General features: G+C 36.9%; 2 protein-coding genes across 4 annotated transcripts in view; one reads left to right on the forward strand and one right to left on the reverse strand.

Moving 5' to 3' along the window:
- The window catches only part of LOC123559779 (uncharacterized), a 309,468-nt gene that overhangs the window by 96,804 nt on the left and 187,983 nt on the right, over positions 1-24,681 (reverse strand). The gene's annotated exons all lie outside the window — the stretch shown is intronic.
- The window catches only part of LOC123536775 (sodium-dependent phosphate transport protein 2B-like), a 100,712-nt gene that overhangs the window by 36,444 nt on the left and 39,587 nt on the right, over positions 1-24,681 (forward strand). For 2 of the 3 annotated variants that reach the window (XM_053552257.1, XM_053552259.1), the window contains exons 2-8: positions 3,330-3,477; positions 10,176-10,311; positions 15,502-15,631; positions 16,844-16,863; positions 17,106-17,247; positions 22,550-22,681; positions 24,366-24,545. In XM_053552257.1, coding sequence (XP_053408232.1) covers positions 10,222-10,311; positions 15,502-15,631; positions 16,844-16,863; positions 17,106-17,247; positions 22,550-22,681; positions 24,366-24,545 — 694 coding nt within the window. In that variant the 5' untranslated portion in view covers positions 3,330-3,477; positions 10,176-10,221. The remainder of the gene's footprint in view (positions 1-3,329; positions 3,478-10,175; positions 10,312-15,501; positions 15,632-16,843; positions 16,864-17,105; positions 17,248-22,549; positions 22,682-24,365; positions 24,546-24,681) is intronic. The other variant, XM_053552258.1, reaches the window with a different exon arrangement.

Genomic DNA, 24,681 nt, shown 5'->3' on the forward strand with positions numbered 1-24,681 from the left:
AAACGAAAGTGTAGAACAGCAATGCTCAACTACTTCAGAATAAAATGTATCCGGAAATATCTTACCAAAGAGGCTACCGAAACCCTTGTCCTGTCATTGGTGATTATTGTAAGATCATTTTGTATGGCGTTGCTCAAAGCGAAGTAAACAAAATGCAACGAATTCAGAACATGTGTGCAAAACTTGTCCTAAATCGAAGAAAATATGACAGTTCCAAGCAAGCGCTGTATGACCTTCACTGGCTACCAATCAAAGCCAGAATCACATTCAAAATGCTCACCTACATATATAATTGTTCAGTTGGAAACTCTCCAGAATATCTTTCTGAACTTCTCATAAAACAAACACAGACAAGGAACTTGCGTTCTTTAAATTCCGTTACTGGGTGTTTCGTTGTTCCTTTCAACAAGCGCAAAACGTTCGGCGACCGAAGTTTTGGTACTGTTGGACCTACACTCTGGAATGAATTGCCTCTCGAAATAAGGAACTCAGACACAATAGATGTTTTCAAAAAGAAGTTGAAAACTCATTATTTTGGAAATTACTTTGCACTCTTTTAGATACTGTGACTGTAATTTTTAAGAGATTGAAGTAACGTGAACTGGATGATTTTATTGTGTAAATACATTCGAATATGAACTATATTATAATAAATACAAAATACAGTTGTTTGTAATAACTTCTTGACATGTCGCAATAACCCACTTATACTTACTTAAGGACACGTCACGGCTGAGATAGTTTAGCATTATTACAGTACACAGTCGGTACTGAAATTGTGTTTCCAATACGTGTGCTTATTAGATAAATCCTCAATATCTATGTGAAAATAAGGGATGTGTTTTGTATTATTGCAACACTGCGAGTTGCTCCAATTACTGACAAATGACTGAAACAAAAGAAATTGTTACGAGAGACGGATAGACAAAACGACAGTGAGGTAACAATATATTCTTTTATTGTTTTAATGTATGAGTTGTAAGCAAATGCATTGTTTTTGAAAGTATCTTGGACGGATATTGTAGTGTGTAACTTACTTTACATTCCACATTAATATTTGTGCTTGAAATTGCTTTGTAGAGCTCACCGACGTACATATGAATGTCTATTGTTTTAGATTATTGTCTATTATAAAGGTACCAAATCTCAATATTAAGATATAAGAATTGTTCTTTTCTGGTAGGCAAAGGAAACTATTTGGTTGAATCATAATATAACGGTTTTTGGAAAGAACTGAATATTCTTTGGTTTTTTGTTATTCACCGGAAATTCAAAAAGTGACATCACCTTAATTACAAACAGCTGTCTTACTGTATCTTAATATTCTAATATCTTATTAATCTTATCTGATGCCTGATTTTTTTTAATGCTTATGTAACCGTTTTGGGTAGGATGGTTGTTGTTGTTGTATCGCCAAGGGTCAAGCAAGTGCTTTTATGGCCGGTAGGGCACACCGGTCAAGGCCAAATAGATATATGACCTCGCACCAGCCGATCCCGTGAGGCAGAATGACTCTATCTCCCGAGCTCTACCTGTGTTCGGTATGTGGACCTTACCCTGATGGACTGAACGGGTAGATGACCTTACACTAGCAGATCCCTTGAGGCAGAATAACTCTATCTCCCGAGCTCAACCTGTGTTCGGTGTATGGACTTTATCCTACTGGGATTCGAACTTTGTCCGACCCTGGCAATAAGATTTGCTGTGATATATCAGGGAGGTTACTGTCCCCTAGGTTCGACTCTGGGTACATCCATTGACTCTAAAATCCAGCCAACAAAGAAAGAACCAAGCTGATAAACAGTTTATGACTTTATTCAATTTAAGAAAAACTCCAGCTATTAACGTATAAATTTATACTAATTTCACTAGTAGTGAACCTTAAGTTTTATCCGTAAAATTTGACAGATTAACCCTAATCAATCATATAGTGACCTTAATAATTCAAGAACAGAAGGCTTATCTCTTAATACACAAAATACATAATCAAACAGAATAGTCCCTTAAAGACAAGTAACAAATGTGACCCTATAATAATAACACCTAAGTAGGAAATCAGAACCTACAAAAGCAATAATAAAACACCTTTAGATAAGCGATTGCACTTAAATATTATCGGCCGACCATAATTAAGAAGACCATCTATCAAAAAGTTCGGGAATCCACTGTCGGAACCTTCCCTAGTGGCACAGATCGGAATTTGGCCGTCTGTTTACCTCTTTGTACATGCAAATGAGCGTGAATACAGAAAAACCTTAATTGACTTATAAATTATAGAATAAAGTGAAAGTTTCACGAATGCAATGCGCTGGACAGAATAATGCTGCCAGAACTGTGAAACACCCTTAATTGCAGTGTGAGACTTATAATGTAGGCTCCAGAACGGAATATGGCCGTCTGGGACCGTGAATTGATACCGTATATAGGACGGGAGTTAAACCTTTCTCCTCGATTAGAGTTAAAAAAAGAGGGAAACACTACTTTCTATAGTTTTGTCGGCTATAGTCCAGGCTTTGCACCACTAAAATTATGACTCTAATATACTGACTAGAGGTTAGGGTTAGGTCGACTATGGCCACAGTGGTTCGTTTGCCCTATGGAAAATAGCCTTACCCAAAAAAAGAGACTATAAATAAGCCGAGAAACGACAATCTGAATGGTTCGGCAATTGTCTACACAAAGATGACAGTTTGTATATAATAAAACAACTTATAAAAAGACAAGAAATTTTAAAGTGTGGAATATTTCGTTGTCCAATACATAAAAATAAATGCATTATACAGTTCTTGAGAAAAACAAGGGAGGTAATTCAAGTAGTATAGATTTAGTGTTGTTACAAGAGTTATCATACGATGAACAAAAGTCAAAACCGCTACACTTACTAAATAGTTTATTCACAATGATATTTATGCTCATTTATGTCATACGTCATTTAGAATGTCTTAATTTTTGTCGTATTTTTTATGTATTTGTAAAACGCAATTGAGTATGTTTTGCGTAAAAATAGGCATTTAATCAGATAAAACAGTTTCAGTTTCAGTAATGACGTGTTCCGTTTTACCACGAGTGAAGAAATGATCATCCGTTTTCTTCATGTGCCAGCCTATTTACGCTATATTATTACGCGGACTTGGCAACATTTCATATCAATTTTAATCATTATAATTCTCTGAATGGGTAGAAAACTGTTTTAGAGAACAAACAGATCTAGTAAACTGTACTTGAAATATAGTCGTAAGATGTTGAAGAGCTTATAAAATAAAATTACATATTTTAGGTTTACTTTCTGTTAGCTTACGGTATTGACCTTGGCCGCGTATTAATTTCAGATTTTTACTATAACATACGTATGTAACGACCACGGGGTAACATTCAATAGACAACAGCTCAAGTAAAATGGTCGCTCTAAGCGAACAAACTTGTGTGGAAACAGAAAAAAAAAGGATTTCTATCGACATAATTTTAGGAGGGGATGAGGTAAGAGTAAATTTTCGTATGACTTTCATTCATCATTTCTTTAACTGATTGTAATTTTTTCTCGAATGACACATTTCAACAATTAGCAACAACCACCACTTTTTGTTAGTTTTGATTTAAAATTATGTTTTTGGAGTCTAATATTTTTACGAATGACAAATCAATTGTGTTTTTGAATGTAAATATTACTGATAAAGGTTTATGCGGTGTTAAAGTCATGTCTTAGATTTTTACACGTAATAACTTTTTCTGGTATTTTGTGCAAAAGTGTCCGCAGTTAATTGCATCTTTTCTGCTACATGTATTTTGATTTATTTTAATATGACTTATTCATCCAATTAATATAAAGGAACAATTCCCAAGTGTCTTTAGAGAGATTACAAAGCCATACAATAAAAAAATATGACTGAAAATTTAGCCCCATTCAAATACACATTTACTTTCACTTTGGTTAAGTAGTATTTTAAATACCCTCTCTGTAACATGATAAGATAGGTTTGAAAAGTGAACACGAACATTTCAATTTTTTTGTGGACACATTTTTTGGGAATCCTGCGCCAGTAAACAAGAATATGGGATAGACTTTATGTTTATTAATTACAACCGATTTCAGGTAGAACAGATGGCGAGCACAAAACAAAGGGGGACAACTGCCACACGCACAATGTGTACAACTACTAAATGTTCACAGGTCAACGGACACTATACATATAGTGGCGTGACTCCTTTTTCCTTTCCCTAACTAATAATGAAGTTGTACAAGTAATGATATATGTCTCCTATAAAATTAAATGGTTAAGCATCTTCTGAGTAAATGGTTAGTTTTAAGCAAAATTAACATTTTAAAAACAATAACGTGTTAAATCAAAAGGCATAATAACTGCAGATTAATATTAATAACAACTAATGAAGATGTGCATACATTACATACATATTGTCATGTCATATTAAGATAATTCATAGTCATTTAGATAACTTGGAGGTTTTCGAGCCCTTTGTGGCCTTTCGTTTGTATTACTATGATCAGAGAGTTCAACATTAGAATCACTACAGTTTTGATCAGACTCATCAACAATTTCCGTAGACATGTTCGACAAAACACTTTCATTTTGTATAGGATCATTTTGTGGTTCATATGCCGGACAAGAAAGAGAGTCTGGAATGTTAATAATTGGTGGTACCGTGCCTTCAGGTTCATTAAGATCATCCTTACTTTCATATTTTACTTGATTGGGTATACACGCACTAAACTGACTTGGAACTCTGTAACACTCGCTAAGTTTTATTTTATATGATGTTGCTCTTAACTGTGATCCAGAAAATTTCTTAACGTAACACCATGGATTTTCAATAGAGACGATTAGATATCTGTCCCGACCCTTGAGCTTGCTTTTCTCAGAAACAAGGTAAACAATATCGCCCACTGATAACTCTTGACATGTCGAAGGCTTATCTCCCTTCATTTTTGATTTTTCACTGTAGGGATGATTGTGGAGACGGTTTTCATGCTGACTTTAAATAACACCTAAGGCAAGCCAATTGTCCAATAATTACGTGAACCCCAGTTCACGGGCGAAAAACTAGGATTAACGATCGATAAACTAGGTTTTTCGAACGTAAAACTAGGTTTTTCAAATACTAAACTATAATTTCGAGTGAAAACATCAGATACCGGGCGTAAACCATAGTTTACGCTCGTGAACTCAGGTTTACGTTTGATAAACTAGGTTTCTCGATTGAACTATGAATTTCGGCCGTTATCCTATGTTTACGACCGTAAACTTCGGTTTACGAACGTGAACCTATGTTTACGAGCGTGAACTATGGTTTACGATGTTATCCTATGTTTTCGCTCGAAAAAATAGGTTAGTATTTGAAAAACCTGGTTTTACGTTTGAAAAACCTGGTTTATCGAACGTAAACCTAAGTTCACGCTCGTAAACCAAAGTTCACGTTCGTAAACATAGGTTCACGCTCGAAAATATAGGTTCAGGTCCATAAACTATGGTTCACGGTCGTAAACATAGGTTCATGGCCGTAAACCCATGTTCACGCCCGAAATGCATTGTTGATTCTATAATCCTAATATATCGACCGTAAACCATGGTTTACGTTTGATAAACTAGGTTTCTCGATTGAACTATGAGTTTCGGTCGTTATCCTATGTTTACGATCGTTATCCTATGTTTACGCTCGTAAACCCTGGTTCACGCTCGTAAACCATAGTTTACGAACGTGAACCTATGTTTACGACCGTGAACTGGGGTTTACAATCGTGAACCTACATTAACGAGCGTGAACTATGGTTCACGGCGTCATCCTATGTTTTCGCTCAAAAATATAGGTTAGTATTCGAAAAACCTAGTTTTACGTTCGAAAAACCTAGTTTATCGATCGTCAATCCTAGTTTTTCGACCGTGAACTAGGGTTCACGTAATTATTGGACAATTGGCTTGCCATAAACACCTCTATCTGATATTGGTAACTGTTCATTTGTAAACTGGTTTCGTTGAGTCCACAGTTCACGTGATGATAAACCACAAATACGAATGCGCGAATTCAGTCTTGCACTAACAATTGAAAGACCCAATTCTGAAATGGGACCACCAGATGGATCATGAATGAGTAGTTCATTTTCAAATTCAAGAATTGCCTTTTCTGCTACAGGATTCTTATTAGCATTTTTCACACAACCAATTTCAAGCACAATTCTGAGAGATTGGAGTGTTTCGTCGTCTCGCAAGGCTACAAACCCTGGAGCTGCGTCACATCGGATAACGGCATATGGACCCTCAAGTGGATGTAACCCGAGGATTAGTTTCAACAAAGCATTTCGGAGTGTATCATGTTTTGCATTTTCAATTATACAAGCTGCGGTATAAGAGCTCACAGTTTCACGAAGCACAAGTATCAGTTGTTTATTCCGTTTTAAAACATCAGCCGCGAAAGAAATTCCAACAACCTCTGGTGGAGGTGTCGTTGAATGTTCATTCAGGGTAGCTGGATACTTCAGCAATGATGCACAGGTATGACACGATTCACAGACGCGGTCAATGACCTTATTCATGTCCAGAGCATAAAAGTGCCTTTTCATTACAAGTTGCATTGGATGCTTGGTTGGATGACTAAGCTTTAGATGAAGTGCTGTCACAAGTCCATCAATGACTGAGCGCGGTACAGCTAAGAGTTCATTGTAGGGTGTAAGCGGATCATTTTTCGGTACCACCAATAGATTATCCTTTGCGATTGAGACCACATTAAGATAACGTTTAACGTCTTTTATATTAGTTAGTTTTTTCGAAGGACGAGTGCATTGTTTAAGATGAGCATGAGTCCTGCGAATATCCGGGCATTCAGACTGGATATCCAACCATGCAGAACGCGTAGTGAACGGTAAATTGGACAAATTATTCAAAATGTCATTCACCGGAACCGATCTGACAACAGAATCTTTTGTTTCAATTATAAAAGAGCAGATCTGATAGTGCGGTTCTGTGAGTCTGGGGCATTGCGACTTGCGGAGTCTGATGGTATGTTTGCGGATCCTGCTAAATGCCTAATGTTAAGGCTGTACCGGCTAACTATGACAAAAACGATGTCAATCTAGGGCTGGCAGAAAACTCTCTACGGTAGAGTTTCTCAACAGCCTGTACGCATGGCTTGCTATCTGTCAAAATACATGACCTATGTTTAGACTGAACAATATATGGACTGAAATGTTTTATTGCAGCGGCAATCGCAAGCGCATCAATTTCGCAAGGGAGCCACGTAACTTGGTGCTTTCTTAACTTAGCTCTAAAGAAGCCGGCTAGTGAAAGTTTGTCGTTTCTCGTCACATAAAGAGTTGCCCCTATGCCACGTCTGACAACAGATCCATCCGTAACAATCCATAATTGGTCTGAAAGCCCTAGGAAGTATAATAGCCTTATGCGTCATTATATGTTTCTGAGCGTTCGCAAACTGTACATTTAAGTCATCAGTCCACTCAAGCTTTTCCTGTGAAGGCCGGCCGGCAATTGTGTCATCAAGTGGGGCAAGTATAGAGGAGCAATTAGGTATAACTCTTGTAAGCACTTTGTAAGCACCAATGAATGACCTAAGGCCACGTACTGTTGTAGGAGGTGGGCAAGAGGACAGTACAGAAATACGGTGGGCATTGGCAGTGATGATACCATTTGGCCATGTCCAACCTAGAATTGTTGTTAAAGTAAGGGCGATAACAGTTTTGGAAGGTGACAATCTCAAATTGGACTTGTGATGGGCTGCAAGGACACGTTTCCAATTTGTGTACAACTCATCGGGACTGTTACCACCACAATATAGGTCATCAGCCAGTTTAGCAACAATGCCATCCTGAAGGCAGTCACCCAGAACTCGACACATGAGTTCTTCTAATGATGTCTCAGACCCTGGCATACCCATAGCAGTGCGAGTATAGACCCTTACGCCTTTAAATGGTGTAGCAACACCACAGTACTTCATAGAATAAAATCTGAAAAGTAGATCCCTCGGAAGCACCGAAAACAAGGCAAACAGTGAAAATTGCAGACTCGGTTTGATTGAGTCTGTTCATGAGCAGTAATGGAAAATGCAACACTGCCCACGCCCCCTAGCACCGGCTTAAGCAGTATTCAATCTTCAAATCTAAATGAGTTGAAATCAATGATCCCGAAGGACCAGAAAATATAACAACACTGAGATGAAGTCGGGACCCTTGGAAAGTGGAATTTGGTAGAAAGCACTTGTAAGATCAGTTTTAATAATATACTTCCAAGGTGCAATAATGCGAAGAGTACAATCTACATCAGGCATAAGGGATGGTTGGGGCTTACTGTACCGGCCAACATCGGCAAAATCTGTAACTAATCTGTAACCGCCCTGGGGGTTTTTAACCATAAAAGATGGGTTAAGATATTCAACAGATATATTAAGATCTTCTGGACGACAGAAAACGCCTTGACATTAAAGTTCATCAAATTTTTGCTGTAATTGAACTAACTTATCTCGGTTATATTGGGGTACTCTCCCCTTTCGTTGGGGAGGTTGTACAGGACCCATATTGACTTTAGCCTGAAAGGGAGATACAGCACCATTGTAGCCTTTGTTTATGTCAGTACTGAAAACATTATCATACTGGTCATGTAGGGCTTGAAATTCAGAGCGTGACTTTGATGGGAGGATGTTGTCAGGATCTAGGTTAACAGAATTTGAATTAGAAGTGAGGTTATCATAGGAATTCTTCGAATGAGCCGAAGAAGGGCGTGAAATAGGGAAGTCTAAAGCTGATTGCACGGTTGCAACAGGGGAGGTAAGTCGTGCTTGACAAAAGTGATCATGCTTATGAAGCTTTTGTAGGTGATGAAGTGAAATCAGTGAGCTTTATTCGATATCTAGGTGCATTCCTGGATGAAAACTTGAATCTAAAAGAGCATGTAAAACGAAAGTGTAGAACAGCAATGCTCAACTACTTCAGAATAAAATGTATCCGGAAATATCTTAACAAAGAGGCTACCGAAACCCTTGTCCTGTCATTGGTGATATCCCATTTAGATAATTGTAATGGCATTCTGTATGGTGTTGCTCAAAGCGAAGTAAACAAAATGCAACGAATTTAGAACATGCGGTCAAAACTTGTCCTAAATCGAAGAAAATATGACAGTTCCAAGCAAGCGCTGAATGACCTTCACTGGCTACCAATCAAAGCCAGAATCACATTCAAAATGCTCACCTACATATATAATTGTTCAGTTGGAAACTCTCCAGAATATCTTTCTGAACTTCTCATAAAACAAACACAGACAAGGAACTTGCGTTCTTCAAATTCCGTTACTGGGTGTTTCGTTGTTCCTTTCAACAAGCGCAAAACGTTCAGCGACAGAAGTTTTGGTACTGTTGGACCTACACTCTGGAATGAATTGCCTCTCGAAATAAGGAACTCAGATACAATAGATGTTTTCAAAAAGAAGTTGAAAACTCATTATTTTGGAAATTACTTTGCGCTCTTTTAGATACTGTGACTGTAATTGTTAAGAGATTGAAGTAACGTGAACTGGATGATTTTATTGTGTAAATACATTCGAATATGAACTATATTATAACAAATACAAAATACAGTTGTTTGTAATAACTTCTCTGACATGTCGCAATAACCCACCTATTTTTACTTAATAACAAACAGGTGTCTTACTGTATCTTAATATTCTGATATTTTATTATTCTTATCTGATGCCTGATCTTTTTTTAATGCTTACTAAATAGTTTATTCACAATGATATTTATGCTCATTTATGTCATATGTAATTTAGAATGTCTTAATTTTTGTCGTATATTTTATGTATTTGTAAAACGCCATTGAATATGTTTTGCGTAAAAATAGGCGCTTAATCAAATAAAACAGTTTCAGTTTCAGTAATGACGTTTTCCATTTTACCACGAGTGAAGAAATGATCATCCGTTTCCTTCATGTGCCAGATTATTTATGCTATATTATTACGCGGACTTGGCAACATTTCATATCAATTTTAATCATTATAATTCTCTGAATGAGTAGAAAAATGTTTTAGAGAGCAAATAGATCTAGTAAACTGCACTTGAAATATAGTCGTAAGATGTTTAAGAGCTTATAAAATAAAATTACATAGTTTAGGTTTACTTTCTGTTGGCTTACGGTATTGACCTTGGCCGCGTATTAATTTCAGAATTTTACTATAACAGACGTGTGCAACGACCACGGGGTAAAATTCAATGGACGACAGCTCAAGTAAAATGGTCACAAAAAGCGAACAAACTTGTGTGGAAATATATGAAACCGACATAATTTTAGGAGGGAATGAGGTAAGAATAAATTTTCATATGACTTTCATTCATCATTTCTTTAACTGATTGTAAATTTTTATTAAATGACACATTTCAACAATTAGCAACAACCACCACTTTTTGTTAGTTTTGATTTAAAATTATGTTTTTGGAGTCTAATATGTGTATGAATGACAAATCAATTGTGTTTTTGAATGTAAATATTACTGATAAAGGTTTATGCGGTGTTAAAGTCATGTCTTAGATTTTTACACGTAACAACATTTTCTGGTATTTTGTGCAAAAGTGTCCGCAGTTAATTGTATCTTTTCTGCTACATGTATTTTGATTTATTTTAATATGACTTATTCATCCAATTAATATAAAGGAACAATTCCCAAGTTTCTTTAGAGAGATTACAAAGCCATTCAATAAAAAAAATATGACTGAAAATTTAGCCCCATTCAAATACACATGTACTTTCACTTCGGTTAAGTCTTAAAAATCATACAGTTTTTTAAATACCCTCTCTGTAACATGATAAGATAGGTTTGAAAAGTGAATACGAACATTTCAATTTTTTTGTGGACACATTTTTTTGGAAATCCTGCGCCAGTAAACAAGAATATGGGATAGACTTTATGTTTATTAATTACAACCGATTTCAGGTAGAACAGATGGCGAGCACAAAACAAAGGGGGACAACTCCCACACGTACAATGTGTACAACTACTAAATGTTCACAGGTCAACGGACACTATACATATAGTGGCGTGACTCCTTTTTCCTTTCCCTAACTAATAATAAATTGTACAAGTAATGATATATGTCTCCTATAAAATTAAATGGTTAAGCATCTTCTGAGTAAATGGTTAGTTTTAAGCAAAATTAACATTTTAAAAACAATAACGTGTTAAATCAAAAGGCATAATAACTGTAGATTAATATTCATACCTAGTGTTAGAGCGTCTGCTTCGAGAGCGGGAGGTCGTGGGTTCGATCCCTGGCCGCGTCATACCAAAGACGTAAAAAATGGTACTAGCAGCTTCCTCGCTTGGCGCTCAGCATTAAGAGGATAGTGCTAGGACTGGTCAGCCCGGTGTCAGTATAATGTGACTGGGTGGGATATCATGCCACGTGTCTACGACATGATATTCCAGTGAGGCAGCACTATAAAGTTGGGTACTGTGCTCACTGCTACAAATACACACCGTCGTTTATATGACTGAAAATCTGTTGAAAAATACGTTTAACCCGAACACACACACATACACTCATACCAACTAATGAAAATGTGCACACATTACATACATATTGTCATGTCATATTAAGATAACTCATAGTCATTTAGATAACTTGGAGGTTTTCGAGCCCTTTGTGGCCTTTCGTTTGTATTACTATGATCAGAGAGTTCAACATTAGAATCACTACAGTTTTGATCAGACTCATCAACAACTTCCGTAGACAAGTTCAACAAATCTCTTTCATTTTGTATAGGATCTTTTTTGTGGTTAATATGCTGGACAAGAAAGAGAGTCTGGAATGTTAATAATTGGTGGTACCGTGCCTTCAGGTTCATTACGATCATCCTTACTTTCATATTTTACTTGATTGGGTATACACGCACTAAACTGACTTGGAACTCTGTAACACTGGCTAAGTTTTATTTTGATGTTGCTCTTAACTGTGATCCAGAAAATTTCTTAACGTAACACCATGGATTTTCAATAGAGACGATTAGATATCTGTCCCGACCCTTGAGCTTGCTTTTCTCAGAAACAAGGTAAACAATATCGCCCACTGATAACTCTTGACATGTCGAAGGCTTATCTCCCTTCATTTTTGATTTTTCACTGTAGGGATGATTGTGGAGACGGTTTTCATGCTGACTTAAAATAACATCTCTATCTGATATTGGTAACTGTTCATTTGTAAACTGGTTTCGTTGAGTCCACAGTTCACGTGATGATAAACCACAATTCCGAATGCGCGAATTCAGTCTTGCACTAACAATTGAAAGACCCAATTCTGAAATGGGACCACCAGATGGATCATGACGGAGTAGTTCATTTTCAAATTCAAGAATTGCCTTTTCTGCTACAGGATTCTTATTAGCATTTTTCATACAACCAATTTCAAGCACAATTCTGAGAGATTTGAGTGTTTCGTCGTCTCGCAAGGCTACAAAGCCTGGGGCTGCGTCACATCGGATAACAGCATATGGAGCCTCAAGTGGATGTAACCCAAGGATTAGTTTCAACAAAGCCTTTCGGAGTGTATCATGTTTTGCATTTTCAATTATACAAGCTGCGGTATAAGAGCTCACAGTTTCACGAAGCACAAGTATCAGTTGTTTATTCCGTTTTAAAACATCAGCCGCGAAAGAAATTCCAACAACCTCTGGTGGAGGTGTCGTTGAATGTTCATTCAGGGTAGCTGGATACTTCAGCAATGATGCACAGGTATGACACAGACGCGATTAATGACTTTATTCATGTCCAGAGCATAAAAGTGACTTTTCATTACAAGTTGCATTGGATGCTTGGTTGGATGACTAAGCTTTAGATAAAAGTTGAATTTGGTAGTAATGCAAAGAGTAGAATCTACATCAGGCATAAGGGATGGTTGGGGCTTACTGTACCGGCGTACATCGGAAAATCTGTAACTAATATGTAACAGCCCTGGAGTTTTTTAACCACAAAAGATGGGTTAAGATATTCAACAGACATATTAAGATCTTCTGGACGACAGAAAACGCCTTGACATTCAAGTTCATCAAATTTTTGCTGTAATTGAACTAACTTATCTCGGTTATATTGGGGTACTCTCCCTTTTCGTTGGGGAGGTTGTACAGGACCCATATTGACTTTAGCCTGAAAGGGACCTACAGCACCATTGTAGCCTTTGTTCATGTCAGTATTGAAAACATTATCATACTTGTCATGTAGGGCTTGAAAATCAGAGCGTGACTTGGGTGGGAGGATGTTGTCAGGATCTAGGTTAACAGAATCTGAATTAGAAGTGAGATTATCATGGGAATTCTTCGAATGAGCCGAAGAAGGGCGTGAAATAGGGAAGTCTAAAGCTGATTGCACGGTTGCAACAGGGGAGGTAAGTCGTGCTTGACAAAAGTGATCATGCTTATGAAGCTTTTGCGGTTCTGTAGAGTCATTAAGTATGCGAATCCTGCCATCGACAGCCTCTATTATCTGAGGAGATGGCCAGTCAGCAACAGTTTTGTCACAGTCATAACGCCTCTCAATGGCAAGAGTAGCATCTGGGTGGGCATCACTTAAAATACCTTGATGTATTCACCGGGCCAAACTACCGTAGAGGAGGAGATACGCAAAACAAACGGTCGGATATGACGCACATTAGAGTTTTCAGTTTCGGATCTGAAAGCACCATAGTTGATTTTCTCAGAGTCACCTATAGTGATTTCATGTTTCGAAGGTCTGACTGAGATATCATTGTATGCCATAAATGTAACACCGGCTAAAACATCAACATCGAGATTATCAACTATAAGCGCATCACAAGTTTGAAATGATTATTGCCCCGTGAAATCGTGATATGTTGTTGTTGTTGGATTTAACGTCGCACCGACACATGATAGGTCATATGGCACTTTCCAGCTTTAATGGTGGAGGAAGACCCCAGGTGCCCCTCCGTGCAATATTTCATCACGAGCGGGTACCTGGGTAGAACCACCGACCTTCCGTGAGCCAGCTGGATGGCTTCCTCACATGAAGAACCCACATCGATGAGGGTCAAGTGATTTGAAGTCAGCGACCTTAACCACTCGGCCAAGGAGGCCCCGAAAGCGTGATATGTGTCTCCCCCGTAATGTTAAGCAGAGTTGACCCATCTGCTTGAAGCGCATTTTGACTGGTTGACTGAATAGTTGCTCCAATATGTTTAGCAACAGAACTTTTGATCATGCTAATTTCCGCGCCAGTATCGAGCGTGACAGTTAACGCGTAATGCCTATAGAAAACTTTCATCGTAGGTGATTTCTTAGTACTAACTCTACGTGAAGATGGGGGTGCGGGATAATGTGTCTGCGGGATATCAGTCTCATGCTCATATTGATCATCCTGATCATCGGTTTGGTAACGGTTCTCAACGTAATCGTTACCTTCTGTGGTCTGTCTCACTCTGGAATTTAAGAACTGTTTATCAAATTCTGGTAAAAAGTTACATTTGCTTAAATAATGTTGGTAACGTGATCTGCCAGCTTGTTTACAGAGTGGGCAGATTATTGTTCGTTTCCGACTTGAAGGTAACTTGGATTTGAATGCAGTTAACAGAACCTTGGATTCGTTGAGCAACTGGATTTCGTCCAGTAAGCTGTGTAACGCCTGTGAAATCTCGGGTTTGATTGAAGCTAGAGTCTTCGACCGGAGCTCTGTTGCATAGCGCTGTTTGACAAAAGCTTGAAGACCTGGGTGAATTAAGCGAAGCCATGTCAGAATGATGAAATTTTCCATGGATGGGGTAAGATCCTCGTCATCAGTTGGAACGTCCCCGTGATGTGTAATATTGTCGCCTGCCTTTAGAAGGTTGTCTTCTGCGAAACTAATAAATCTCTGGTACGAATCTTCAGGGCGCTCGTCGAGTTCCAATTTGATGTCATTTAAGTTCAAAAAGTTTGACCTTGAGCTTTGAAAGCCATAATATAGACGAATAGCCTGTCATATGTTAACTAAGGATGTTGAATTCTTGACGATCGTATTTCTTGAAATGATAGGACAATATTTCGCAATTTGTCCCAGCATTAAATCAAGGTGAGTCACTTTCTGTTCCGCTGTACGTCGTTCGTTTTGCCTCCGGAACTGTTTCACAATCATCAGTTAGACCACGCAAGGGATTACCAGATTTTTTCAGCCATGTAAACCCGTCAACCAAAAATGGAGCAATGTTTGTGTCCAAAGAGAGAATGTAGTGGAGATTTTGATGCCAAGACTCAAACGAAGTAATTGTCTCATGTTTTGTCAGAGTCCACTGTTTGGGAGCACGATGGATGGCCATCTTGAATTTGGAACCGGTTTGTAAATATGGTTAAACAGTCTTTTCCCGGCCGCTTTTGGCTAAATTTTTGTAAACTGTCCGTTAATGACGATAGAAATTTAATTGTTCTGGAGGTCTGGGTCGTCATCCAGCTGCCACCACGCCAGTAAGCAAGAATACGGGATAGACTTTATGTTTATTAATTACAACCGATTTCAGGTAGTACAGATGGCGAGCACAAAAGCAAGGGGGGCATTTCCCACACGCACAGTGTGTACGACTACTAAATGTTCACAGGTCAACCGACACTATTCATATAGTGGCGCTGAAACTGGTCCAGTCTGTTCTGGTGAGTTGCTAGATATATACAATTTTCTTTGTTGTTGAGTGTTCGTAAAATGGCGGGAAGATTGCTGATCTTTCCGTCTTAGGACTTGTTTCCCTCAATATGAAGTTAATTGTAATAGAAAAGATAGTAATAGAAAGAACAATCAGCCTAGTTAATTGGCACTAACCTTATTTCGATTAAATAGTGATTTATATCTAGATTTGTGGAATAATTTATGTTGAAATGGTTATCTATTCCATTTCAGAAGTCAACATTTGTCACAAATTCTTTTATATTTTAAAGGACACAATACAATAGTTTTACAATGACTGAGAATTCAATTCTATTTATTCTCCAAAGGCTTTTAAATAGCAATTGTGAAATCAGTAGTGCACTGCATGAATTATTAAGTTTAAATCGGCATTGATCTGTGTAGAATCTATCTATTTTTAAAGCTTCATTTTAATGGAATGTGAAATAAAAACAAAATCATCATTCATTAAAAAAATTAATATTAAATAATTAAAATATGGCTAATAATGTACCATTTAACCAAATATATTATGCTTTTTGCGAAATAAATATTCTCACACTTATTTTTGGCTGGCATTTGCCTAAAATTGACGTAAGATTTACAATGGAGTAGGGATAGGTAATTTCAAATATCTATTAAAGTAGATCAGGTTTGGTTTGGTAAATTTATAGCACGAAAAGTTGAAATTAGATGCTTAATTTCAAGTTTTCGCGTATCTGTCTAGTCAAAAAGTCGATGGCGGAAACAGGATTCCGTAGTAAGACCCGAAATCCCAATAAAATTAAGTAGGATATTATATGTTTTATAAAGTACAACATTTTTTTTCAGTTTTACAAAATTTCAGAAATGCGTAAACAGTGGGTGAAGAAAATACCCTATAAAATTAAAACGAGTTCGGTGACCTATGTTTTTTTTTGCTCTTGATTGTTTTAGAAACTAATGTTCTTCAAGGTATGAAAAAATTCTTAACGTTAGAAAAACTTCGCTCGTACATCCTTTATTTAATATATAAATTGACTAGATACTGCCTGATGAATTTGCTGTATGTTTGCTGCATTTAGAATCATATGATAGATATCTATGTTGAATTAAGTTTGTGGATTTATCCAAGAATGTAAATTTCCTGTTTATGTTTAACTCTGATTAAGTCCATATATCCATATATTGTATACCATGTTTATTTATTTTCTTGAAAGTAGAATTTCTGGTGGATGAAAAGGTAAGTGATTCTTTTGAACATTTGCCTTCTTACTTTGAATATGTTAACAAGTAATTTTAAGCAAAGTTACAAAAAATGATGAATTATTATCTGAAAGCCTTTTGGAGAAATTAATAAGTAACAAGTTTTGTCTTTTCACTTTCTGATGAACAGGATACCAGCAGAGTATAAAACATTAAATATCATCATTTTTGATTATTTGTTCATATTATTTACGCGAATGTTGCTTGTTTATTTTGGAGTTCGATCTATGGGGGAGAAATAGATATGTTCTCCTGCGCTATGTTGGAAAGTTTCTGACCCTACTGTTGCTACTGAACATATTCATCTGCTCACTGGACTTCCTTAGTTCTGCGTTCAGAATTCTTGGTGGAAAAACAGCAGGTTATACTTGTTATATTTCATATTCCCAAATATATGCCCTCACTAAATAAATGCCCCACTCCTTTTTAGCTCCACTATTCGGAGAATGGGGGTGCTATTCTACTCGCCCCGGTGTCGGCGTGTCACTTTCTTGGTTTTTCGGCAGCCTTTGTTTTTCTGTTATATCTTTGTTACTATTGCTTATATCTTACTCTGACTTGACATAAACATTGTCCAGCGTACAAACAAGGTATGTGCAGGGGCCGGGCCCATTATATGAAAGGTCAATGTCACTAAGGTGTTATACTTAGGTTATCTTTAAGGTTAAAGTTTTTCGGCAACCTTTGTTTTTTCTGTCATATCTTTGTTACTATTGCTTATATCTTACTTTGACTTGACATAAACATTGTCCAGCATACAAACAAAGTATGTGCAGGGGCTGGGCCCATTATATGAAAGGTCAAGGTCACTAAAGTGTTATACTTAGGTTATTTTTAAGATTAAAGTTTTTCGGCAACCTTTGTTTTTCTGTCATATCTTTGTTACTATTGCTTATATCTTACTTTGACTTGACATAAACATTGTCCAGCATACAAACAAAGTATGTGCAGGGGCTGGGCCCATTATATGAAAGGTCAAGGTCACTAAAGTGTTATACTTAGGTTATTTTTAAGATTAAAGTTTTTCGGCAACCTTTGTTTTTCTGTCATATCTTTGTTACTATTGCTTATATCTTACTGCAACTTCAGCATACAAACAAATAAAATCTGGAAAGTAGATCCCTCGGAAGCACCAGCATACAAACAAAGTATTGCAGGGGCTCGGCCCAATATACCAAAGGCCTAGTTCAACAAATTTTTATAGTTAGGTTATTTTTAAGGTTAAAGGTTTTCGGCAACCTTTGTTTTGTCATATCTTTGTTACTATTGCTTATATCTTACTGTAACTTTACATAAACATTGTCCAGCATACAAACAAAGTATGTGCAGGGACTGGGACCATTTTACCCAAGGTCAAGGACACCAAGGTGTTATACTTGGGTTATTTTTAAGATTAACTTTGTTTTTAGCTCACTTGAGCCAAAGGCTCAGGGTAAGCTATTGTGATCGCTCACCGTCCGTCCGTCCGTCCGGTTTCCGTCCACACTTTCCTTTAAACAACATACCCTCCTAAACCACCAGTCCAGTTTTGATGAATCTTCACAGAGATGTTCCTTAGATGGTCTTCTTTAAAACATTTAAAAAAATAATTACGTACTGAACTCTGGTTGCCATGGCAACGGAAAGGAAAAACTTTAAAAGTCTTCTTGTCCAAAACCACAGGGCCTAGGGCTTTGATATTTGGTATGTAGCATCATATAGTGGTCCTCTACCAAGATTGTTCAAATTACTACCCCCCCCCAACAAGGTCAAATATGGCCCAGCCCTGGTGGTCACATAGTTTACATATACTTATATAGGGAAAAAACTTGAAAATCTTGTTGTCCAAAATCACAGGGCCTAGGGCTTTGATGTTTGATATGTAGCATCATAATGCTATGAACATTGTTTTAATGTCTTACAAAATGATGGGGCTCTGTAATTTCTTTGTTTACCTTTTTCAACAAACGCCTCATGATTCAGATTTTTTCCCAGTTTTATCTCCATTTTCACGCAAAATTCTGTCTGACAATCTGTATTACCGATTTCGATAGATCATATAATGTCTTAGCTTCATTTTGAGACCGATTTCAGCTTTTAACTCGCTTGTTTTATCGAGTTATATGAGTTCTAAGCATACCGCGCTCTCCTGCACGTTGTGTATTCTTGCACCGTGTGTCGTCATAGTGTACTAGGTCGCGCGCCCTTATTCTATTCAAATCTACTCAGCATCTTCTTGACAACAGTAGCGCTAGAAGGCTTAAACCGGCTACTACACTGAAAATGTACCCTCAAAGGAGGTTAAGACCCAATTAAATTAAATAAATATTTAACCTATCACTGATCCTAGATCTTTACCCATTTTTATATAAATCTAGTTTATCTATTATAAAGTTTAACCCACTTTGGAACTTGACCCAATCTGGAACTTGACCAGATCTTGACTTGACCAATTTCGGTCAAATAAGATTTTCTACATTATTCTTCATTTTATATAACTGGTGTGCTTAGAACTCGAACTTGTATGTATTTATACTGGAAACCGACATTGATAATGCACAATCTGGTTTAACCAGATTCTATTATAAACTGAGTCTAGTTGAACTGTCTGTTGTCATATGAAATTATAAAGGTGTACAATAGACCATTAATACAATAGATAGAACTGGACACATCTTTCTTGTCTCGGTAGATTAGAACCCAACCTAAATTCCTATAGTGTTGTTACCCCTATTTAACGCCTGACAAGCTTAAGCATTTTTGAATCCTGACTCGTAGAAAAAAGAACATCATTCTCATTTTAGGGGACACAACAATATAGTGGTCCTCTATAAAGATTGTTCAAATTATCCCCCTAGGGTCAAATATGGCCCCGCCCCGGGGGTCACATGGTTTACATATACTTATATAGGGAAAACATTTGAAAATCTTCTTGTCTAAAACCACAGGGCCTAGGGCTTTGATATCATCATCTAATGGTCTTCTACCAAGTTTGTTCAAATTATTCCCTTAGGGTCAAATATGGCCCCACCCCGGGGGTCACATAGTTTATGTAGACTTATATACGGAAAAACTTTGAAAATCTTCTTGTCCAAAACCACAGTAGCTAGGGCTTTGATATATTGTATGTAACATATTTAGTGGCCCTCTACTAAGATTGTTCAAATTATCCCCCTAGGATTAAATGTGGCCCAGCCCCGGGGGTCACATGGTTTATATATACTTATATTTAGGGAAAAACTTTAAAAATCTTGTCAAAAACCTCAGGGTCTGGTACTTTGATATTCGGTATGTTGCATCATTTAATAATCCTCTACCAAATTTGTTCAAATTATCCCCCTAGGGTCAAATTTGGCCCCGCCCTGGGGTGACATGGTTAATATGGACTAATATGGGGAAAAACTTTGAAAATCTTCTTGTTTCAAATGACAGGCCCTAGGCCTTTGATATTTTGTATGCAGCATCATCTAGTGGTACTCTACCCGTATTGTTCAAAATATCCCTGTAGGGTCAAATATGGCCCCGCCCAGGCCCAGGTCACATGATTTATATAGACTTGTATAGGAAAAACTTTAAGGCTTTTGATATTTGGTATGTATCATTGCCTAGTTGATCTCTAACAAGATTGTTTGAATTATGCCCATGGGGTGAAAAGAGGCCCCGCCCCAGGTGTCAATTGTTATATGAGTTATAGGGAAAAAAACTTAAAAATTATCAGATCATATTTCCCAGACTGTTTAATTATAATTACTTGATGACCCTACGTGATTAGGGGTCACTTGACCTTGACCTACTGACCTACTTTCTTATTTTTTAAGATACAGCCTTGAAATTTGGATGTCATGTACAGTTTTGCAAACTGATCTTAAAACTGACTTTCAGTTACCATGAATGTGACTTACTGACCTACTTTCTTGTTTTTTTTTTTTTTAATATACAGCGTTGAAATTTGGATCACATGTACAGTATTGCAAACTGATTTTAAAACTGACTTTCATTGACCATGAATATAACCTACTGACCTACTTTCTTGTTTTTAGCTCACCTGAGCCAAAGGCTCGTGGTGAGCATTTGTGACTGCTCAATGTCCGTTGTGCGTCGTCCGTCCATCAACATTTTCTAAAAAAATCCTCTAGAAAACCATTAGGCAGAATTTCACCAAACTTCACAGGAATGATCCTTGGGTGAATCCCTTTCAGAATTGTTCAAAGAATTGAATTCCATGAAGAAACCTGGTTGCTATGGCAGCCGAAAAGAAACACTTTAAAAATCTTCTTGTCCAAAACCTCAAGGCGTAGAGAATTGATATTTGGCATGTGACATCATCTTATGGTCCTCTATCAAGATTGTTCAAATTTTGTTCCTTGGGATGAAAAGAGGCCCCGCCCCGGGGGTCACAAGGTTTACATAGACTTATATAGGAAACAACTTAAAAAAAATTCTTGTCTAAAACAAGACCTAGGCCTTTGATATTTTGTATGTAACATTGCCTTGTGGTCCTCTATCAAAATTGTTCAAATTATAACCCTGGGCTAAAAAGAGGCCCCGCCCCGTGGTGGGGGGTAGGGGGGCGGGGTCCTCAAGTTTTACATAGACTTGTATAGGAAAAAACTTTAAAAATCGTCTTGTCTGAAACTGCAAGACCTTCGCTTTTGATATTTGGTATTTTACATTGCTTTGTGGTCCTCTACCAAGATTGTTCAAATGTTGCCCCTGGGTTGAAAAGAGGCCCCGCCCCGGGGGTCACAAGTTTTACATAGACTTGTATAGGAAAAAACTTAAAAACTCTTCTTGTCTAAAACAAGACCTAGGCCTTTGATATTTTGTATGAAACATTACCTTGCGGTCCTCTACCAAAATTGTTCAAATTATAACCCTGGGCTGAAAAGAGGTCCTGCCCCGTGCGGGGTTGGGTTGGGGGCGTCTCAAGTTTTACATAGACTTGTATAGGAAAACACTTTAAAAATCGTCTTGTCTGAAACTGCAAGACCTTTGCTTTTGATATTTGGTATTTTGCATTGCCTTGTGGTCCTTTACCAAAATTGTTTAATTATGCCCCTAGGGTGAAAAGAGGCCCTGCCCCGGGGGTCTCAAGTTTTGCATATACTTACATAGGAAAAAAACTTTAAAAATCTTCTTCTCTGAAACTGCAAGGCCTAGGCTTTTGATATTTTGTATGTTGCCTTTCGTAGTATTTCTCTACCAAACTTGTTCAAATTATGTCCCTGGGGTGAAAAGAGGCCGTGCCCTGGGGGTACCAAGTTTAACATAGACTTATATAGGGGAAAAAATAAAGATCTTCTTGTCTGAAAGTTTTAGACCTACGCCTTTGATATTTGGTACGAGCATTGCCTAGTGGATCGCTAACAAGTATGTTCAAATTATGCCCCTACGGTGAAAACAGGCCCGTCCTGGGCGTCACTTGTTATAGGAGTTATATAGGAAAAATACTTCAAAAGTTATCAGATCATATACCTGATGACCCCAAGCGATTAGAGATCACTTGACTGTGACCTTGACCTACTGACCTAATTTTAGAGTTCAGTGTTATGTCTAGTTTTCTTGTCGTGGTTATTATTTAACTAAATATGCAAACTTCTTACACTGTTAATTAACATTTATTATATTAATCTTTATAGTTTTCATTATCTATACAGTGGAGTTAATTTGTCTTCAATTTGCAGGTGGAATATTTAACAACAGTGAGATCCTGGATAACCCAATCGCAGGCCTCATGATTGGGATTCTGTTTACAGTCCTAGTGCAAAGTTCAAGCACTTCAACCTCGGTCATCGTTACCATGGTTGCATCTGGAAGTAAGGGTTAACGAAATATTGAATTCTTAATGATAAGACAGCTGAGATGAATATAAAAGTTTATTACAAAATTTTGTTGTTGTTTTTTCAAAAAAGTCCAGAAGAGACTTTCTTACAATTAAACATAATTTATATTCTATTCAGGGTCTGTACATTAAATAATAATAAAGTTCTAAAGGTATTGGACCCATGATGACAGTTGGCAAACTAAGTAATTTATGTATGCAGTTTTGGTATTTAAGGAGGTAGGTTATTTTGTTACCTGGGTAAATTCAAATTAGTTGAACTGCAGCATTTTTTTATATTTCGTGTAATTTAATGATCTCAATTTTGTTTATCTCTGTCCCTTCAAGTACATTTTTTATCCAGGTTTAAAGTACATGACCCTTTAAAGGTATTTTATATTGAAAGAAGAAGGAAAATATGGATATTTAACACTTTTCAGTGTATTTTGGTTTAATTGTTATCCGTAGAAGTCTGCATAATTGATATTTTTACTAGTACGAGCGTTAGCCTTCTAATATAAGATTAAAATGTATATATCGCGGGGCTCCTGTTTCCATGGCAACGCATTTTTGTCCCATTTTTAAACAACTATGTATGAAAATGGGTTTTTCGATGGCTTCAGTATCATTCTGTTAATGACCAACATAGAAGATTTGGGTTATACTATTAGCAAAATACCAAGCACTTTACATGGTACCCTATTTTTCTTAAAGTTTAAAGTAACCACGGCAACAGAGATGTTTAAAATAGCTTATATCTTGCTTTTTATAGTATTGTCTTTAAAAAAATAAGATTATCTTTCTAGTTGATATAGCTTTAAAACATCTTATTTCTAACGTAAGTGATATTTTCGTGTTATTTGCATTTATTTAAACAAATTTCACAGCTTAATACATTTACAGCAGTACCCCTCTTCTGATATTTTTAATGGAAATATCGTTCTGCATGCTGCTATTATTTTCATGGATATTGTTGAAATGCAAATAAAAAACCAAAGCTGCGAACCTTAAATAGACCAGAGTTAACGCTTTTGAATTTTACAGTTAGATATATAGAACACGGGCTTCGTTTTAATGGTAACATCAATTTAATCCAAGAGCGAAAGACTCATAAAAGATATTTCAACAAATAACGGCTGTTTGAAAATACTTCAAATTAAGAAAATGCACAGAAATACATACTTTCAAAATAAAAACTATTGATTTTGCACGATAACTGACACATAACGTCATGACATCAATGACGTCATTTCAAGGCAATAATGTTATGAAGCGTTTCTGCGGCAATTTATTCACTATTTCTGCATTAACAAACCATTAAGCATCTGATCGGAGACAGGTTCATGATTTTTTTTTCCAGACGAATGGATAAACAAACACATTTTGTTTGTCGTAAACGTCGTCGCAAATCGTCACGTTAGTTTCCGGTAAGGCATGCCCACATACAAAGTTTAAGGTAACCTACCTCCTTAAGGGCTTTATGAAAAATTGTTTGTGCTTTGAGCTATATTTAGACCCAAAGAATGCTGCCTAATTTGAACATGAAATATCGTGAAAATTGCCATTGTCATTGCACATCCAATACCTGATAAAACACAGGTGATAGTACAGTATGTTAAGTTTATCTTTTCTCCGACTAATGTGTTATATATTAATGCTTAATTTGTTTCATGTTTTAGTCATAAATGTGGAGCCTGCTATTCCAATGATTATGGGAGCAGTTGTTGGTACGAGTGTCTCCTTGGCACAGTCAAATGACTGGTTTGAGTTCAGACGTACATTTGCTGGAGCCACAGTACATGACATGTTTAACTGGCTAACTGTCGTTGTTTTTTTACTACCTCTTGAGTGGGCAACAGGTAAATATTCAACTGACTTATTAATTTCAACAATTAATTGGCATTTTTTACCTCCAAAAAGACAATTAGTCCAGTCCCTAGGGACCTTTCGTATGCAAAAAAGTATACTGGCTAATTCTTATATTGATGTTTACAT

The sequence above is a fragment of the Mercenaria mercenaria genome, chromosome 10 (assembly GCF_021730395.1).
Source record: "Mercenaria mercenaria strain notata chromosome 10, MADL_Memer_1, whole genome shotgun sequence".
NCBI lineage: Eukaryota > Metazoa > Mollusca > Bivalvia > Venerida > Veneridae > Mercenaria > Mercenaria mercenaria.